The 17,322-nt window shown below is 39.3% G+C and overlaps 1 protein-coding gene across 2 annotated transcripts in view; it reads right to left on the minus strand.

The window, feature by feature from the left end:
- Nucleotides 1-17,322, minus strand: part of FNDC3B (fibronectin type III domain containing 3B) — a 184,812-nt gene that overhangs the window by 18,954 nt on the left and 148,536 nt on the right. For both annotated transcript variants that reach the window (XM_030455890.1, XM_030455891.1), the window contains exons 21-23: nucleotides 16,001-16,150; nucleotides 11,878-12,158; nucleotides 6,196-6,408 (exon numbers count right to left, since the gene is read on the minus strand). In XM_030455890.1, the coding sequence (XP_030311750.1) occupies nucleotides 6,196-6,408; nucleotides 11,878-12,158; nucleotides 16,001-16,150 (644 nt within the window). The remainder of the gene's footprint in view (nucleotides 1-6,195; nucleotides 6,409-11,877; nucleotides 12,159-16,000; nucleotides 16,151-17,322) is intronic.

Here is a 17,322-nt window from a genome sequence, read left to right on the forward strand (position 1 = left end):
AACCTCAAGTTGTGCTCTGGCAAAACTGGCCAACATGTTCCTGTTGCTCCAAGCAATCTCATTATCACTTTAAATAGTCATGGCCTTGATAAGGCATTGGGTTTTATATATTTATACACATATTTATATATAATATATATTACAATAATATTATATGTGAATATACACATTATATATATGTAAATCTGAGGTTGTTAGAGCTGTAGAGAAATTAGCTTCCATTATGCTGACCATCTTTGCTTTGGCTGCTGCTTTTATGCCAGGGATTCTTTGAACATCCTTAAGGATGAGCATTGAATTCTATTTGCTAGTTTCCTAACATCTGAAACATCTCAAACATTCAGTCTGCTTTTATCCTACTTCACTATCTCAAAAGATGCTGCATACACTGTTAAATCACATCTACTAAAACCTTGGGTTACTCCTGTTTGGAGGAAAAAAGCTGAAATGCATTAGCAAGTTCATCTTGTTATACAGTTAGAATGGTTCTTCCTCTTCTCTTGCATTTGCACAGCACTTGCTACAAAGCTCCAAGCATCTCAACAGAATGCTCTTAATATGATTACTGTTAATAGCAATACTCATCTACACAATACAACAATTTGAAATGAAGACAGACTACTTGGAAGGCTTTTCTGAATGTTAACTTTCTATTTAGCCAGGCTTGCAGAGTAAACTGCAGCATGCCATATGTCTTGGTGCTAATTGTTAATTTCCTTTCATGACACTTTTCCCCAATACAAGAATCATTTTTCCTGCAGGTTTTTGCAAGGATACATTAATATATCTAATTTTATACTTTAATAGAATTTCACAAGCCATGAAACATATCAGTAATTGCTGCTAAAATGGGTGTAAATTGTCTTGATCAAATAATGAGTGTAAACAATTTTTAAATTAGACTGCTTGAAACTTGCAAGAACCAGGTAATGATAATGCTGCTCATCAGACAGAGGCAGCACATTCATCTCTCTGGGTTCCTATTCTACTTCTCCTGTTAATGCAGAGCAAACATCCATGTCAAGGCTCACATGTCCAACCACTTCTGAACACACACTTGGCACCACCTTTCTGCAAAGACTGACAGGAGATACTGTTGGCAATCTGAGCTCCAAGCCAGAAGGAATATATCCGAAGTACATCCAAGCCAAAGACTGTATATCCAATAGACCAAATCATCAGCTATGATATTCCACTTCAACAGCCAGGGGGCTGGGATGCAAGGACCATTTAATTTCATTTGTGGGGTCTCTGCATCTCTGTCCTGGCTTTACTGTTCAAAATATGTTTTAATTTTCCTTGGTGACCACCTCCTGACAGGTGCTTTTTGGGTGCTCTCACCTTGGAAAATACAGTTGTAGATTTTTATAATATGATACTTTTCTCTCTTCCTTACAGGCTTCCTAAAACCAGTGAAACAGCATTCCCACACCCTTGGAAAGGAGCTGGGCTAGCAGGCACTGAAATGAATGGGACATGACATCTCCCTTCACCAGGGAAAATCTTGCACATCTCCCCTGCTCATGGCTCAGGCTCTAAAGGCTTTACTGACAACCCATCAAACAGGAGCAAGGAAAGACAACCCAAGGCACTGGGAGGCAACTGGGAGCCTACTGAAGTACAGCTCAGATGTCCACTGCTGCCTGTACCATGATGTGAGGGTGGTGACCCATGGAAGTTGTGTCTGTCCCACCCCTGGAAGTGTACACAGCCAGGTTGGAGGGGGCTTTGAGCATCCTGGTCTAATGGGAGGTGTCCTAATCCATGCAGGAAGGTTGGAACCAGCTGATCTTTAAGGTCCCTACCAACCCAAACCCATAGTTCTATGATAAGAGGCACTCATGGAGTGTAAGGCTGATACCTCCCAAAAGGAATATTCAAGTTAAGGCAAAACTCCCCAAGCAGAAGAATTAATTTCAAAGGATTATGTCAAATGTTCCTTCTTTGGAGTCACTAGAAGTTTCTGAGACTACACTGATCTAGGACTTTCAGGACATTCATATCCTAACCAGAAAAAAAGTGAGTGCACAGTGATTGTGCCCAATTAGTATTTATAGTCATTAATAAAGTTCTATTTTGTGATCAGTCTTTTATTTCTACTGAAGAATAATCTCTCTTTTTAAACTGCAAGCACATATGCTTTAGCAAAATATTTTGAAAGAGTTGAATACCCACATAAATAGCTTTTCATATGATGCAGAGGGAAATACTGCTACTGTTTACCCAGTGATATGAAGTCATAACTCATTTATTCAGTAAATAACTATAAGTAAAGGAGTTACGTTTAGAATGCAAGTAAACACTCTTACAATTCACTCACAAAAGCAGACTTACTGAAAATTGTCAATGGTCCTTCACTGATAGTTTTAAGTATGTTTATGTTGCTTCTTAGTCAACCTTACTAATTGTCCCTTAAAATATAACTATATATATTCTTATTTTGGCTCCATATACACACAAAAATCACAGAATTCACCTCAACTGCAACATAGATTCATCTAAAAGCAACACAAGCAACTGATAAATGACCCACTAATACTGTACTTATTGTGTCTTTCAGACTGGATATTGTAAGCATTTGAAGACACTAAGAAGTATAATTAGTTGTAGGAACAACTAAAGACTAATTACCAGCACAGGAAAAAAAAAAATCAAAAGCATTACTATAATTAGGTTCATTTGTTTCACTTGGAGAGGAAAAATCCACAGTATTCTGGAAAATAGTGCAAGTCAATGAACATCATCTTCTTGACATGACTGGATTAGGAAATGGAATTACAAGTGAGAGTTCATTTAAAAAAGAAAAAATTGTTTTAGTCCTCTTTACATAAGGGTCAACTCCTCTCACTTAACATTCCCATGAACTGTGCTTTCTAGAAACAGGTTTTTCTTCGTTTCCACTTGATGTTACATATAATTGAAAGGACAAGAAGTGTTAATTTAATCTTCCCAAATGTCACACACTGAAGAGCTAATGCAGGTACATTTCTGATGTGCACACCTTTTCAAGCCCCAACATTAAGCAGTGTCAGGAGATTTCCAAGTATTTTGTTTCATGGGTTGTGCAATCAATGAGACATTTAGTTTCCAACCACAGGCCTGTTATACCTCATTACAGAATGTTAAAAAGTTACAAGTTAAAAACAATTCTTAATGACCAGGATGCATTCAAGAGCACTTGCTGATAACCACTGCAGAAAACTGAACCTTTACAAAAAGGCCACTAAAGCTGTCAGGGTCAGAATTCAACTTACTGATTATTATTATTATTTTAATTTTTAAAGAATTTACTCATCTTTACATTTCTGCTTGAGAAAATACTCTAATGGCATTTTAAAGCATATTCCTACTTTCTCAACAGAAAGCTAATTTTACAGTAAGCAAACTGCACGCTCAGATTCACCAAGGAAAAGAAAACTCTAATACTGAGCAGCAGGATTCCAATATAAAACTGTTAGAAGTAATTTCGGGTGTCTAAGGCAATACAGCAACAATATCTCCTGAAAAACTAAGTAGATGACAGGGGAAAATTTTGAGTTATCCATGTTTATGCTACAGCTTCTTTACCCAGGTCAGGTGCCACCTCTTCTCTCAACGAAGGGCACACCATGGAACCTTCCTATAACTCTTTCAAACTAGAAAAGAGTCCAAAACATCCTTCTAGGTCACTTACTAGGTGATTATATTTTTATTAGGTGATTATATTTTTTTTTCACCAGACATAGCTTTCCAGAGAGGTGGCTGATGCTCTGAGCCTGTCTGTCCTTAAGATGCATATGGACAATGCCCTTTATAACATGCTTCAGCTTCTGGTCAACCCAAAACTGCTCAGGCAGTTGGACAAGATGACTACTGTAAATCTGTTCCAACCAAAATATTTTGTTCTATTTAATTATTCCATTAGATGTCCCCAGTTTACTTGCATTAAAGCACTGTGCAACGAAAGGGGCCAGTGATACTCCCAGAACCATACTGCAGTGCTTTTTACAAGCACACCCATGTATGAGTAACCCCTCAGTCATGATGGAGTTTTTTTTTACAGGAATGAGCTAAGAGAAGACTCCTACCTCTGCAACTAACTGCTGTTTCCACCTATTAATGTGTGGGCTGTCATCCTCTGTCCATTAGGAACCAGAGCTCTCCTAAACGTACAAACCTCCGCTGCCGTGTCCTTTCAGGAACATCTCCTCCTGTGATCAACGCACAGGAGGGGGAGGAAAAAGGGACTGTCAGATGGAGAACAAATAAATAGATCTGATTGCTGCAACCTGCCAGCTCTGGCTGTGCTCAAAGCCAGCACCCAGCACGGGCAGGAGTGCACCCATCCCACTCTGCCCTGACACCCACGCCGGGGTGCGCGTCAGCGGCTGGAGGGCTCGGGGCTCTGGCTGATTCCAGGCATTAGCTCAGCTAATTGCTACAAACCCAGCCAGCAAAGGAACACAATTCCAGGCAAAGGCTCTGTTCAGGCAGGAGGAGACAGTGCAATGTGGATGAGGAGTTTCTCTGCATCTCTAGGAGCTCATATTATAAGGTAAATTTAAAGCTAAGAAGACGTAGATGAGTACCAAGTCCCAGATCCTCCTAATGGAGTTCTCTGAAGGGACCATTTGAAGTGGGAGAAGTTGGGCAAAAGCAAAGGATGGTGCTGAGGCCTCGTACAAAAGCAAAGGGGAGAAAGTTTTCCTCCTCTGCTGTCAGGTAACAGAATCCTAATTAAATGCTCTGAAGGGACCATTTCCAGTTGAAAAAGTTGGGCAAAAGCAAAGGATGGTGCTGAAGCCTCGTGCAAAAGGGAAGGGGAGAAAGTTTTCCTCCTCTGCTGCCAGGTAACAGAACGTATTGTATTCTTACAAGGGAACTTGTTATTTTCTGTAACATAAAAACAGGTTTAAAACAACTTCCAGTTCTTCCCCATCCTACCTGCAGTGCTCCATGAAAGCAAACAAAAGAAGCCTGCTAGATGTTTCTTTAGAGGTGACTTAAGCACATGCTGCTTGAGGTGATGGGCTCCTGCCAAGCATCAGTGCACTCTGAAGAAACTGGTTGTATCAGCCAGACTTTCAAGTGGGCATTTCTAGTCACTGGACACCTCTCAGTATTAATACAGGGGAGCAGGTACCCTCTCTGCATCAGTACAGCTGAGATACTGGGAGGATATTTAGACATTAATTCATGGTGCTTTTATTACTCACAATTAGAGCTTCTGGGCCAGATCTTCAGCTGGCAAAAATTCAGCACAGCTCTATTTAAATTAAAGGAATCATGCTAATTTACACCAAATTATGATCTGCACTGAGGGTCTCTAAGGATTATCTCCTTGATACAGCAGTTATTTTACATAATTAAACTAGTTGAGAGAGTTTCTTAGTAAACTATGAGCCATATTTATTCACTCAGGACCTCAGACTCGTATATTGTCTTTCTGATCTTTTTTTTAATTGAATATAACTCATGACAGCTTTGAAGCTATATTATCAAATCTTCCCAAGGTTTGCATGGGAAAATACCTTTTGCAGAGCACTAACTATTTAAGATTCCTTTCAGTATTTCCTGCACACCAAAAGCTCTCATGACTCTAAAGAAAATTTTAGGGAAGTGAAACATGGTGAATGAGATCTTCTGCATCCTCATTGCATAATTATTGTGCAGCTACCAAGCTGATGCTAAGCTCATGTTTTCTAATGCTCCAGCATCTTACATCTGTAAAATCCTGACCTGAAAAACCTTGTTCTGTGTAGTGTTGCCATTCCTAAACCTCTGATTCTGTTACCATTTTTTAATTAATACACACTGCAGATTGGGCACAACACCTTTGTTTTGTATATTCCAAAGGGTAAAGCACTATAACCATGAAACATGGCATTCACTTTTATTGGCAGAATAGCCAGGGATTTGCTAAACATTCCACCATACAGCAAAGATTGTGGATTTTGTATAACTGACAGCTTTGTTACACACTTTGCTTCGTTTGACTACAGGCACAGCATCCCCTATAAATACAGTATTTTATATAAATAAAATATTATATATAATATTTATATATATATATATATATATATACACATATATAGATACATTTGTAGGCATGGTGTAATCAGGAAAACATTTTTTTTCTGACCATGATTCACAACTGCATTATAATGAACCAAAATTAATTTTTGTTGACACAAGGAAAAGATTCCTCTCTCTTACCTCTTATTCCTGTCTTCTATCTGTAAGATGTAGACCATGTCATCAGTAGCATGAAGCTTGGAACTGCTGTCTCCCCATTTCAGCTTCAGGCTCTGAGGACCTGCTGCAGCACATTCTAACCGAGGAGGTGAGGGTGGTAATGGCCTGGTTTTTGCTTTAATAAAGTGGCTAAATGGTCCAGCTCCAATTTCATTGACAGCCTGGATCCTGATCCTAAAACAAACAACAGAAAGGTAAATGTTAAATTGAAGTTATTTTGCCAGGTTCTTCATATTAAAATAAAAGTGTCTGATTGCAGCCTCTGTAACCCCAGGAAGAAGGGACAGATACAAGTGCAAATTGGAAAAGATGATGTGTGTAACTATGCATAAATAAAGTGCAGAAGTGTCTTGTGGTTGTCTAGCAAAGGTCAGGGACTAATTTATGTGAAACCATCAAGTGAAAGCATTGCTGGTACTGCCATGAAGCCCATCTGCATGTTGGCAAAGAGCTCTGAAGACCCAAAAATGGTATTGTTGCAGCATGTGCACTGGTTTACAAGGCATGCTATTTCAGTACATTAGAATTATAGAATTCTTTTGGTTGGAAAATAACTTTAAAATCATCAAGTCCAACCTGCAATGCCAAGTTCACCATCAAAATAATGTCCCCAAATACCCTGAACTCTACTGGGGAGAGCTGATCGAGAAGGTTAAAACTTAAAAACTTTTACACATCTCTCCCATACTGTGGAAATACTAACCTGAAATGAACTATCTATTTGATCAAAGCTGAACTCAACTCACTCTCACAAGATGCACAAAACCTCTTGAGCCACCTGAACTGCATTAAGGACATTTAGAAGCAGACCACTGAACTAGTCATAGGAGTTTTAAGATGGAAATACCATTAATCCCAAGCCTGCCTTCTAATTTACGTTTCTTTCTTAAGATAACAACTTCTGGCTTCTGCTTTGTCACCTCCTCTTATCTGTCTGCACTTTAGTTTAATAATTTGCACAATCAGAATCTACTTATAGGAATGAGTGAAGTGTAGCAGCCTTTTAACTGTGGTAATATCAGAAATACTGTAACAAAAAGATGAAACATGCATTTTGAAAGAGTTATAAGGGCTGTGTAAATAGAAATATTGGTCCAAATGAGCCTGAAAGGTTTCAAAAGTTTGTTAAATTAAAGTGAAAAGAAGAGAAAAGAGGATGGGCAAACTAATTAGGTTTTTTTTTTTAGATAGTCTACTTTAGATAGCTGGACAGATGCCATTTACTTAGAAAATCCTGTGCATAACAGTCTTGCAGTTTCTCATGGGAAAAGTCTCTCTACAAGAAGTGTTGCTGCTTCTCCAAACTATCAGCTACCAAGAAGTACCTGGGGAAGGTGGCAGGGGGAAGAAGAGAGGAGACCAGAACCTGGGGCACCCCTACAACAGCCTGCTTTAGAGAAAGGAAAAGATAAATAGAACTGTCTTTGGTTGGCATAAATTATTTTGACTGAAGTACATGAAGTGATCTAAGTTCATACAAACAACATGTGAAAAATTACTTTGCCTTGAACTACAAGTTTTTAACTCCATCTTTAGAAAAAAATTTGGGGAGAGTTAAAGGGAGAGGAAAAATCTCTCCAGAGAACAAAAATAAAAATCCCAAACCATATTTTTTCCAATTTCAAGAAGAAAAGGCATTAAAGGATTAATATACATATTGCAAAATGATACAGCCTTAACTCCTGATTAGGCAGCTAGAGGAACTGTAGAGTGTAAAAATGCTTACACCTTTAAACCCTTGGTTAAACCTTTGCTTCTTGACCTAGCCACTAAGAAGAGTAAAGCACTGTGTAGTCTGGAGTTGAATTTTCCTTTTTATCTTCCTTTTGGTTTCAGGAAATGCATCCTGACACTACACAACAGTGATTTCAGCCACCTTGGAAAGGTGTTTTTTAAATTTAACAATCACAATTTAAACATAACTTTATTGAAAATATAAAGACATATTTAGGAAGAGTGTCTAATTCTGCTGAAGCAATAATATTTGTATTAATTATCACATTTTCCCACCGCATCTTGTAAGCATTTAGAAAAAAATAAATCCAACCAGGCTAATTTAGAAACCATTAGAGGATCTTTAACAGACCATTCTGTCTTGTAAGATTCTTGACCCAGGAAAATAAACACACTAAAGAGGATGCTATTTTCAGATTGGTCACAAACCCCTTAGTGCAGCATCCCAACAAACAGACAAATCACTTTTGAATTCATCTTAGGAGTCTGACATGAGAAGAATTTGATTTGCTTGTTCCCACATGTGCAATGCCACCAGCCACAATACCCATGCCTGTGAAGACCTTTGGGAGATAAAATTCCCAAGGTTTTAAAAGGGAACAAGTCCCTACTCACACTACACTCCTCTGGGCCTGGAACAAGACATTGTTATACAATCTGAAGTAGAAAATCTGTTTTATAACCCATTTGAGCACTGCTGACTTGAGCATCCACATGCATCTTGCCTTCTTCATCCTGGAAGATCTTTTCCTCCATACAACCTAGAATATTAATATTGCTAGAATTTTTACTGCTCAACCAAATTAAAATGAAATGTTGTTACTGAAATCTAATAAGACCACTATGTATTTCTGTAAATTATGTAACTTCAGAAGAAAACAAGCATTTTTAAACACAGTTGGTTTGCACTGAAGTATCTCAACAGCACAACCCAATTAACTATGGGAAGCATTGACTGAAACTTAGGAACAGAGTGTAACAGAAAATTGGTATTTCTGCTCCTGTTGAACACTTATTTATTAACTGACATCCATTTACACAGAAAAGCAGTCCAAGTCTTATTACCTTATAATCTGAGCTCCCCGAGCTTCATGGCTATGTCAATAAAGTGAACAGACTGCAGAACTCTCAAGGCATATTTTGTGCAGCTTCTTGCCAGCAACAGTGCTTTTGCATCTGCTTTTTGCAAGAGGGGTGCTGGGCTGTGTCTGACATTGGAGAAGTCCTCCCAAAATCAGCCCTACACTGGCATCAGCTTCATCAATCCAGTGGAGGGGACACACATGGACATGCTGTTGGAATCACACCACTAAGCAAAAAAATGTTCCTTTCCAGTTTTGGACTTGGTGGATTCATAGTAACCAAGATTTGCTTTCAGGTTTCCACAAATAAAAGCACTGACAGGGAAATTCCAGTGTAACTACAACATATAAGCTGAGCTCAGAGTCTGAAACCCAGTAGTGATTGGCTGGTTTAGCCTAAGAAAAAAAAGGACTGGAAGAAAACCTGTTCACTGTTTTTAAACACAGCAGGGAATAAACACAGGAGAGGAAGAAGAGGTGGTTGAGTCAAACAAAGTTGACACAAGAAGAAAAAACACTGCTGGAGAAATTTAGAACATGTGAGCATTCTGCAGCACTCTTCTGATGGAATCAGAGTGGGCAAAACCCCATCACCTTTGAAGACAGAGCTTGATTAATGTGTTTCTTATGGATATATTTATCAGGATGCAGATGTTCCCTGAGGAAAGACAGGTGTCAAGATAGGCTTGAAGAAGTATCAATGGAAGAGTTAATGGCTGACAGCAAAACCACTTTGACATATCTATTTTTCTGCTAATAAAAATACTTCAATCTACAGATGAGGTGCTTTTGAACATCAGCTGCAATCACCTGTCTTTCCTGACAAGCATGAGACACAAGAATTGGGAGTTTCTTTCTCTTGTTTTAAAGAACTTTCATATATTATTACTTCTGATACCACTGGTTTGTGTCCTTTCACTCTGTGCCTCCATATCCAGGCTTTAAAAGCAAGAACATTTCCCTAAGGGGAGCTGTAGAAAACCAAGAATCAGCTAAAAAAAAAAAGAGACTGAAGAAAGAAGACTTCAGTGAAGAACTGAGATAGTCCATTCTGGACTGTGTTGTTCAAAGCTCTCATTCTGCTTTAGCTGTTTGGACTCTTGCTGGAACATAATGAGGGAGCACAAGACTGCCCAAGGATGATACAGTTCCACAGATGGGTAGACAGTCAGGAGAAAAACTCTTCAGCTTCTTGCTAGTTCTATTAGGTTTTTGATTCATCTTCAATGAGTTCATGGTCTGGTTGAGAGTAAGACCACATACACAGCTGTGTTGACCCAAGGCAGAGTGAGAAATATTGAAGAACACAGAGATGGAGGAAGGTCAGAGGAATGACAACAGCAACCTGAACCCATCAGCTAAAGCTCTTGTGCAGCTTTCCTGCTGTGCAGTATTTTGACAAATACCTTAAACTAGCTCAGTTTCCTTTTTCTCTACCCATTTACAAGCTAAAAAAAATAGTTCAGTGTTTAACAAGACCAGTTTTCCCAGTCTGGAATGGTGTGATAGCACTTTACTGGCACAAAAGGAAGGACAACCCAAGGAAGGAAGAAGAGTAGGCTTCTTTTGACCATGAGACTAGGATCTGAACCACAGCAGAAGGCAAGAAAAAGCTAATACTTCACTGCTGCCTTCACCAGGATCCCAGGCACTGGTGTTACACTGCTGTTACAAACCACTGAAGAACTGGAGACAGCAGGAATGGAGCCCCATTTCCTGGATTTGTATGACTGGTCTGAAATGGAGGGGTTCTGAATCACCAATGTTCTATTTTACCTCCTTTTTTTCAGATTGCCAGAAGGATAGATACACATTTTTCAATCAATCTAAACCTTTTTCAATCACATGGTTTAAAAATCTAAATATTCTAAGGCAAAGATCAGGAACCATCCAGTGGGCACTGTAAGCAATCTATGTTCCTCACTTTAAACAGCTTCTAGCACAAATATTCATAGATTTGCCACACAAGAAGTTCTCTTTATGTACACAATGAAATCTGAGAAATTAACTTTTCGTTTCAACTCTGGAAGACCTGAAATCTGACTTTGAATACAAAGAAAGAAAGAGAAATCTTACAGAAGGTCTGTGCCATGTCCAATTTTACAACTGTGCAATCAGATTTCAGTTGTTATTAGAACAGTACTTAAAATAGAATTTCTTTCGACACATCTGCTGTATTGCTGCTCATTGCCTGCATGGAACCACTTATTTATTTTTTTAATTAGCAATTAGGGAAAAAACATGTAAGCCTGAGTGTTAAAATAATAGAATTTTGGTAATGTCACTTAGAAATTTAGACTCTGAAGCAATATAAAGAAATTGCTTTTAAATTCAGTTTATATTTTAATTAATCTCCATATGCTAGAAATGAAAAAAATGCTGTAGGTAGCTATAAATATAAAAGTTTATTGTGTGTAAATTGCTATCCCCTCAAAGGTATCAATATAGTTTGTATTATAAACCCCTGGAACAGTACTGCTAAGCATCTGAAAAAAACATATCACATTCTGATTTTAGCTTTCCCATTTTTAAAATTTATTTTCCTGCCAGGGTAACTTAGCAGAATATCTCAGGAGGTGAGGGATAAGGTAAAGAGAGGAGAAAGAGGAAAAATGTGGGGAGAAAAGTCATATTTGGGCATGAGCTCCTACAATTAATTTCGTAAAAAAATTACTGCATCTCCTAAATTGGTTGGTTGAGTTGCTGTGAGTTTTGGTTTTTTTTTTAACTCACTCTTCATGCCATAATAAACATTTCCCAGGTAAAATTAAGCTGTGTGAGCTCACACTGAGTGCTCTGCACCATATTAAACAAAAACATCACTCACCTGTATGAGGTTTCTGGGAGCAAATCATTGATAACGTATCTGGTAACGTTTCCTACTGGAATGCTGATGTCTCCCAGATCAATGTTGTAGGATGTAATCTCAGCTCCATTACTGCATGGCTCTTCCCAGTTGAGTACAAGGCACACAGAGGGGGAGAGCTGCCAGGCATCCACGGGCTCATCCTCCAGCACCGAGAGGGCAGAGACCGCATCAGGCACCGACGCGGGGATCCTGCAGGTTGCCAGCTCACTGTAGGGTCCAGCTCCTGCCTGGTTAATTGCCTGGGTGTTAAAAAAATATATTGTTACATCACAAATGTTCTCTTTCACATGTCTGTTGTGTTCATAGTAATGGGCTGTGCAGCCTGGATGAGTTGCATGGATTACCCAGAGGATATGAACTGCTGGCATCTTCTCCGTGACTCACAGCCTCTACCTATCCTACAGCAATTAATCTCTTCCTTTCACTCTCAAGAGCATCTCAGACATATTGGAGACTATTTCCCTAATAGATATTTAATCAAACATAACAGTAACCTTTTTATCAGCAGCAAGCTTTGTTTAGTAAGGGAAAATGTCACAGTCATGCTGGCAGTGATGGGCTGCCCTGTTTAACATCCTCAGTCTACTGCAGAGTGCAGCATCAGATGCTTTCTGCAAGCAGAGTACCCCTAGACAGAAGGGGTGTTAGGATTGCTGTTCTTGACTCAGAGAACAGATGGCTCATTTCATGCAAAAAAGTCTGACACAAGAATAAGCACCTCAGCATGACGTGAAGCCTATGATGCAGATTTCCCCAGAGGTCACAAATTACTAGTTAACCATCACCAAAGCACATAGATCAACATTTTCCAAGAGATGAGAGCAACCAATTATCAAGCTTCTTGTCTTGACTCAGAGATCCAGGATCCCAATGGAAACCAAATTTCAAAATCTTGCCGACTTCTTTTCACTAATTACAGAGCTTTGCTGTCTTGCCCAATATTACACAAGGGTGCAGACCTCTTTTTTTTTACCTTTTTTTTATCAGCTGATGCTCAGGCAGTGGCAAATGCTGTGTATGGTGCATTAGAATGGCCTAGGAAATGGCTAACATTTGGCTGAGGATTACTGTAAGCTCCCATGCACATAATCAGAGAAACGTGGTTGGAACCAATCTGCTACTCCAATCAGGGTCAAAGCTGAATACAAACCAGGTTGCTCAGGATTTTGTCCAGTTAGGTCTTGAAAAATTCCAAGGATGGAGATTTCACAGCCTCCTCTGGATCACTGTTACAATCCTTAATTGTCTGCACAGTGACAACTTCTTTATTTGTATCTCCTCAGAACACCTCTACTTCAACCTCTGCCTGCAGCAGAACTGGACACAGAGTTCTAAGTTCTCATAAACAGCATGAATGGGGCAATATCACCTTTCCTTTGATCTGCAAGCTGGGTTCCTCCTTTTACATCCCAGCATGCCACTAGGTCACAAGATACATGGAGAGCTTAGGACAAGATGAGCTACTGAAGGTGCAGATCATCCAGACCTTCAAAAACATCTTTTTTCTAAGTCCAGGTTGGAAAAGGTTTGAGCAACCTGGACCAGTGGAAAGTGACCCCCAGGGGGGTTGGAACTGAATGATCTTTAAGGTGCCTTCCAACCCAAACCAATCTGGGATTCCATGATTCTGTGATATTGCCCAAAAGTGACCCTCATCTCCATGGCCTTTGGAAAAGTGAGCTCAGTCTCCCACCAGACTACAATTCATTGGAAATCTTGGCTTTACAATGCTGCCTGTAAGGACTACAACAGCGAGGGAAGGACATGTCAAACAATTGTTTGATTTTTTAACAATAATAATGTAGTGAATAACTTATTTCTGCTCTGCATAATGCAAACACAAAGCCATGTTCTGTTCTTCCAGGAGGCGTTTTGTTGAACTGAAGAAAGAGATAACAAAGTTAGGTTTGTCAGCTTTTAAAAAGCCCTTCAAAACAAATTCTGCTCCAGGGACATCTTCTATTTAGTGAAACACTCCCATAGCTGTTAAAAGTGAGCCTTGTGCCATGGTCTGCAAATGATATTATTTGTCTTGCCTCTAAACCAGTGTTTGGCAATCTGTATCTTGCTCCAAGCAATTTATTCTTAGTGGTGCTTTTAGCTTTTTTTTTTTTATTTTATTTTTTTATTGGACAATCTCATCATCATAACTGTCAGGAATTTCATTCTCCTTTGCTTCCTAGATACTACCCCCCCCCCATAATGACACATTATTTGCCTTTCCAGAAGCACAATTGTTTTCAGGAATATTCATTACAGGAAAACAGTTGAGCAACAGCAAAGACAAATTGTCTGCTCTGCAGCTACATAGATGTGATTTCTCAATTCTGTCTTTTGATTGAGTTACTGTAGATCAAGATAGCAATATTTATGAGAAGGCAAAGTAATGTGGTTTGGGCAATCTGTATGTATAAAAAGTAAAAGAACTTTCTGTTAAGGTGCCAAAAGATAAGAAAAAACTGCTACTATTATCTCCTTTTTATTTAAAAAAGAAGACTGTAATTTCTGAAACTAACTTTCCTCCTTTGCCTGATATACATATCTTGGGTTTGGCTTTTTTTTGTAGATGTTTCAATGCTCCAGTGTATCTTATAACAAATTATTTTCTATATAACACACAGATCAGACCTAGAGGATGAAGCCCTCTAGAGAGTAACACCCAGGTCACTGATGGCCTCTGCCTCACCGCTGCTGGGCATTTCACTTCACTTCAGCCTATGGACTCAATTATATTGGCTGCATTAAAAACTGGGTAGATCTGCATAACATTTTTGTGGCAGGTCATTCAAAATGACTGCTCACTCAAAATCAAGGATGCCACAGAGCTGGCTTTTTCCATTTTTACCACTAAAATCTCCTGGAGCTCACTGCAGTAGCGGTCTCACGGTCCCCTCCCTGCCTGGGGGATGCTGAATGCTTTCCCTCCTGTCCAAACAAGAGGCACTTTCTGGCTCACATTTTCAAACCATTCACACAGGTTCTTTAAATTCTTTCAGCACCTTTCCCAACAGGGCCAGTGGAAGTATTTAGCCAGCTATGAGCAAGTTAGGAAACACAGTGCCATGTACTCAGAGGTGTGGGGCCCTAAAGCCTTGGCTGCTGGCCAGAGGCTCCAAAGCTACTTATTAAAAATAAAAAAAAAAAGTCAAAGTCTTGTTTAAAATAAAATTAAGAAGGAAATGCTCGACAGAAGCATTCTGTCCTTGATCAAAAGGAAGAATCCTGGGTGGTCCACACGTTGCCAGCTGGGTGGGTATGTGAACTTTTGGTTGAATTATTGGTGGTGTTCTGTCTTAGTATACAAATAAATCTTGTGGAAGTGTATCTTGGGCAAAAAAAAATTACATCAATCCCACTTACTTCACTTTCCAGTTATTTTTCAGTAGATATAAAGGAGAAAAAGTGCTGCATTTTTATTTTCATATATATTTCTCTAAAAATGTATTTTAACTCTTTTTACTGAAAATAATTGGAAAGAGATCAAAGAAAAAGAAATCATATAGAGACTCTATGTGAGATCCAGTCTTACAAATCTAAGAGACAAAACAGTAAGGATGTAGACTCACTTTCTGGCTGCTACCATTTCCTATATACATAGGAATTCACTCAGCTGGTTTGCTTTACTTGATAAGTGAAACAGATGTTGGAGTTCATTACTTAAGCTAGGGAAATCTTCAACATCTACTTGGGAGGTAAATGTTGTTTACATCTCATTAGCAAGAAAAAATTATTTAAAAAGAGTAATTGTCTAAAACATTATTATTTTAATACCAGAGGGCAAGGGGGCTATGTTAAAAATGTTATTCACTGAAAATAAACCACATGACAGAGCAATTTCCAAGTGCCAGAAGTTACACCAACTCCCTTGTTTACCCCTTGGATCTGTGTGGAATCTACACCATGCAGTTACACACAACAGTCTGCATTATTTAATACAATGCAAATGATTATACATGCCAAATAACATCCATGCCTTCTGAACTACGAGCACATTAACCTCATGGCTGCTAATGATAGAAACAGAAGGAAATTCTGTTTCCATCTCAGGTGGCAATCCATGCAAATTCCCTGACTTCCATACCTGCAGCCTACAGCAGTAACGCGCTGCTGCCGCCAGGTCACTGATTTCAAAAGAGGTGTCTGGGCCACTATAAGCAACTCGTAGAGATTCCTCATCTTCTCCCCACTCCAATCTGTATTCAGAGATGTCAGCACCAGAACATTCAGGACTCTGCAACACAAATATTTATGTGGTTCAATTCAGAAGCGAGCACTTCAGAGCTCTGTGTTTCACCGGGCAAGGAGCGAATTACGTGGAAAAAAAAAAACCAAACAAAAACCAAACCACAAACCCTTCTTTTTAAATTAATACACCATTACTGCTGCAAATGGAAACACACTGAATTAGTGTTCCCTAATAGGTTACTGAAACAGGCCAGTTCTGCACAGAAATTACCTGATAGAAATTCAGAGAAATGAGAAACTGTATGCAGCTACTTTGCTTTTCATTAGAATGTGCAGGACTAAATTGTCTCTCCACTGGCTTGGCACAAGCACAACCGTGGAGAACACAAAAAAGCATCAATCTAGTGTAGTCTAGTTGAATGATCAAAATACAGCTCTGGATGAGCTAAGACTTCAAACCTGAAGTAGTTACTCTTCTTACTGAGAAAAGAATAACCTCAGCAAGCCCAGAGTTCATCTGAGGTTTCCAGTGCAAGTCACCCATCAAGCTAATGGTCCCAGCATGAGACATGGAAGTGTGGACCTGGGTACATTAATGTCCACAAAAAGACTTCTGCAGGATCCATGTTCTCCACAGCCCCTTTATCATCCTGAAGGCAAGGGGAACACTGAATAAATGTCTGAATTTGATGGAGATGAGCTAGTGCTCAGTTCCCAGAACAAAATATTGTGGTTTATTACCTGAAATAGCTCGAGCTGCAGCATGTGGACTGAACTGACTGGGGAATCACTGCTTTAAATTACAGAAGTGTGGTCTGGGATAGGACTTTATGGTTAGGGTATGCAAGGGGTAATTTCCAGTACAAGGATATAGAGCATTGCTGCCACCACAATGACCACCCTGACATGGGCTGCTCTAGCCCTGCGTCACAGCCTCCAGCTGTTTCTGCAGGAGCATTCAGAACTCCTAAGCCAGCCTTGTAAAATAATGTGTAAAAAATGCATGTTAGGCACCATGGTGTGCTCTCCAGCCAGACAGAATACTCCACAGATCTCTGCTGCTTTTTCTTCATATTCCTATTGGCCAAAACCCAATAGACTCTTTAAGAAAACAAAAACCACTGCAAGTCACATTACTCCATCCACAGCTCCATTTTTAACCAGAATAAACAAATAAATCCTGCACATACACAGCCTACCAGAAACACTGCTGCATTT

This window comes from Calypte anna, chromosome 9 (genome assembly GCF_003957555.1).
Source record: "Calypte anna isolate BGI_N300 chromosome 9, bCalAnn1_v1.p, whole genome shotgun sequence".
Lineage (NCBI taxonomy): Eukaryota > Metazoa > Chordata > Aves > Apodiformes > Trochilidae > Calypte > Calypte anna.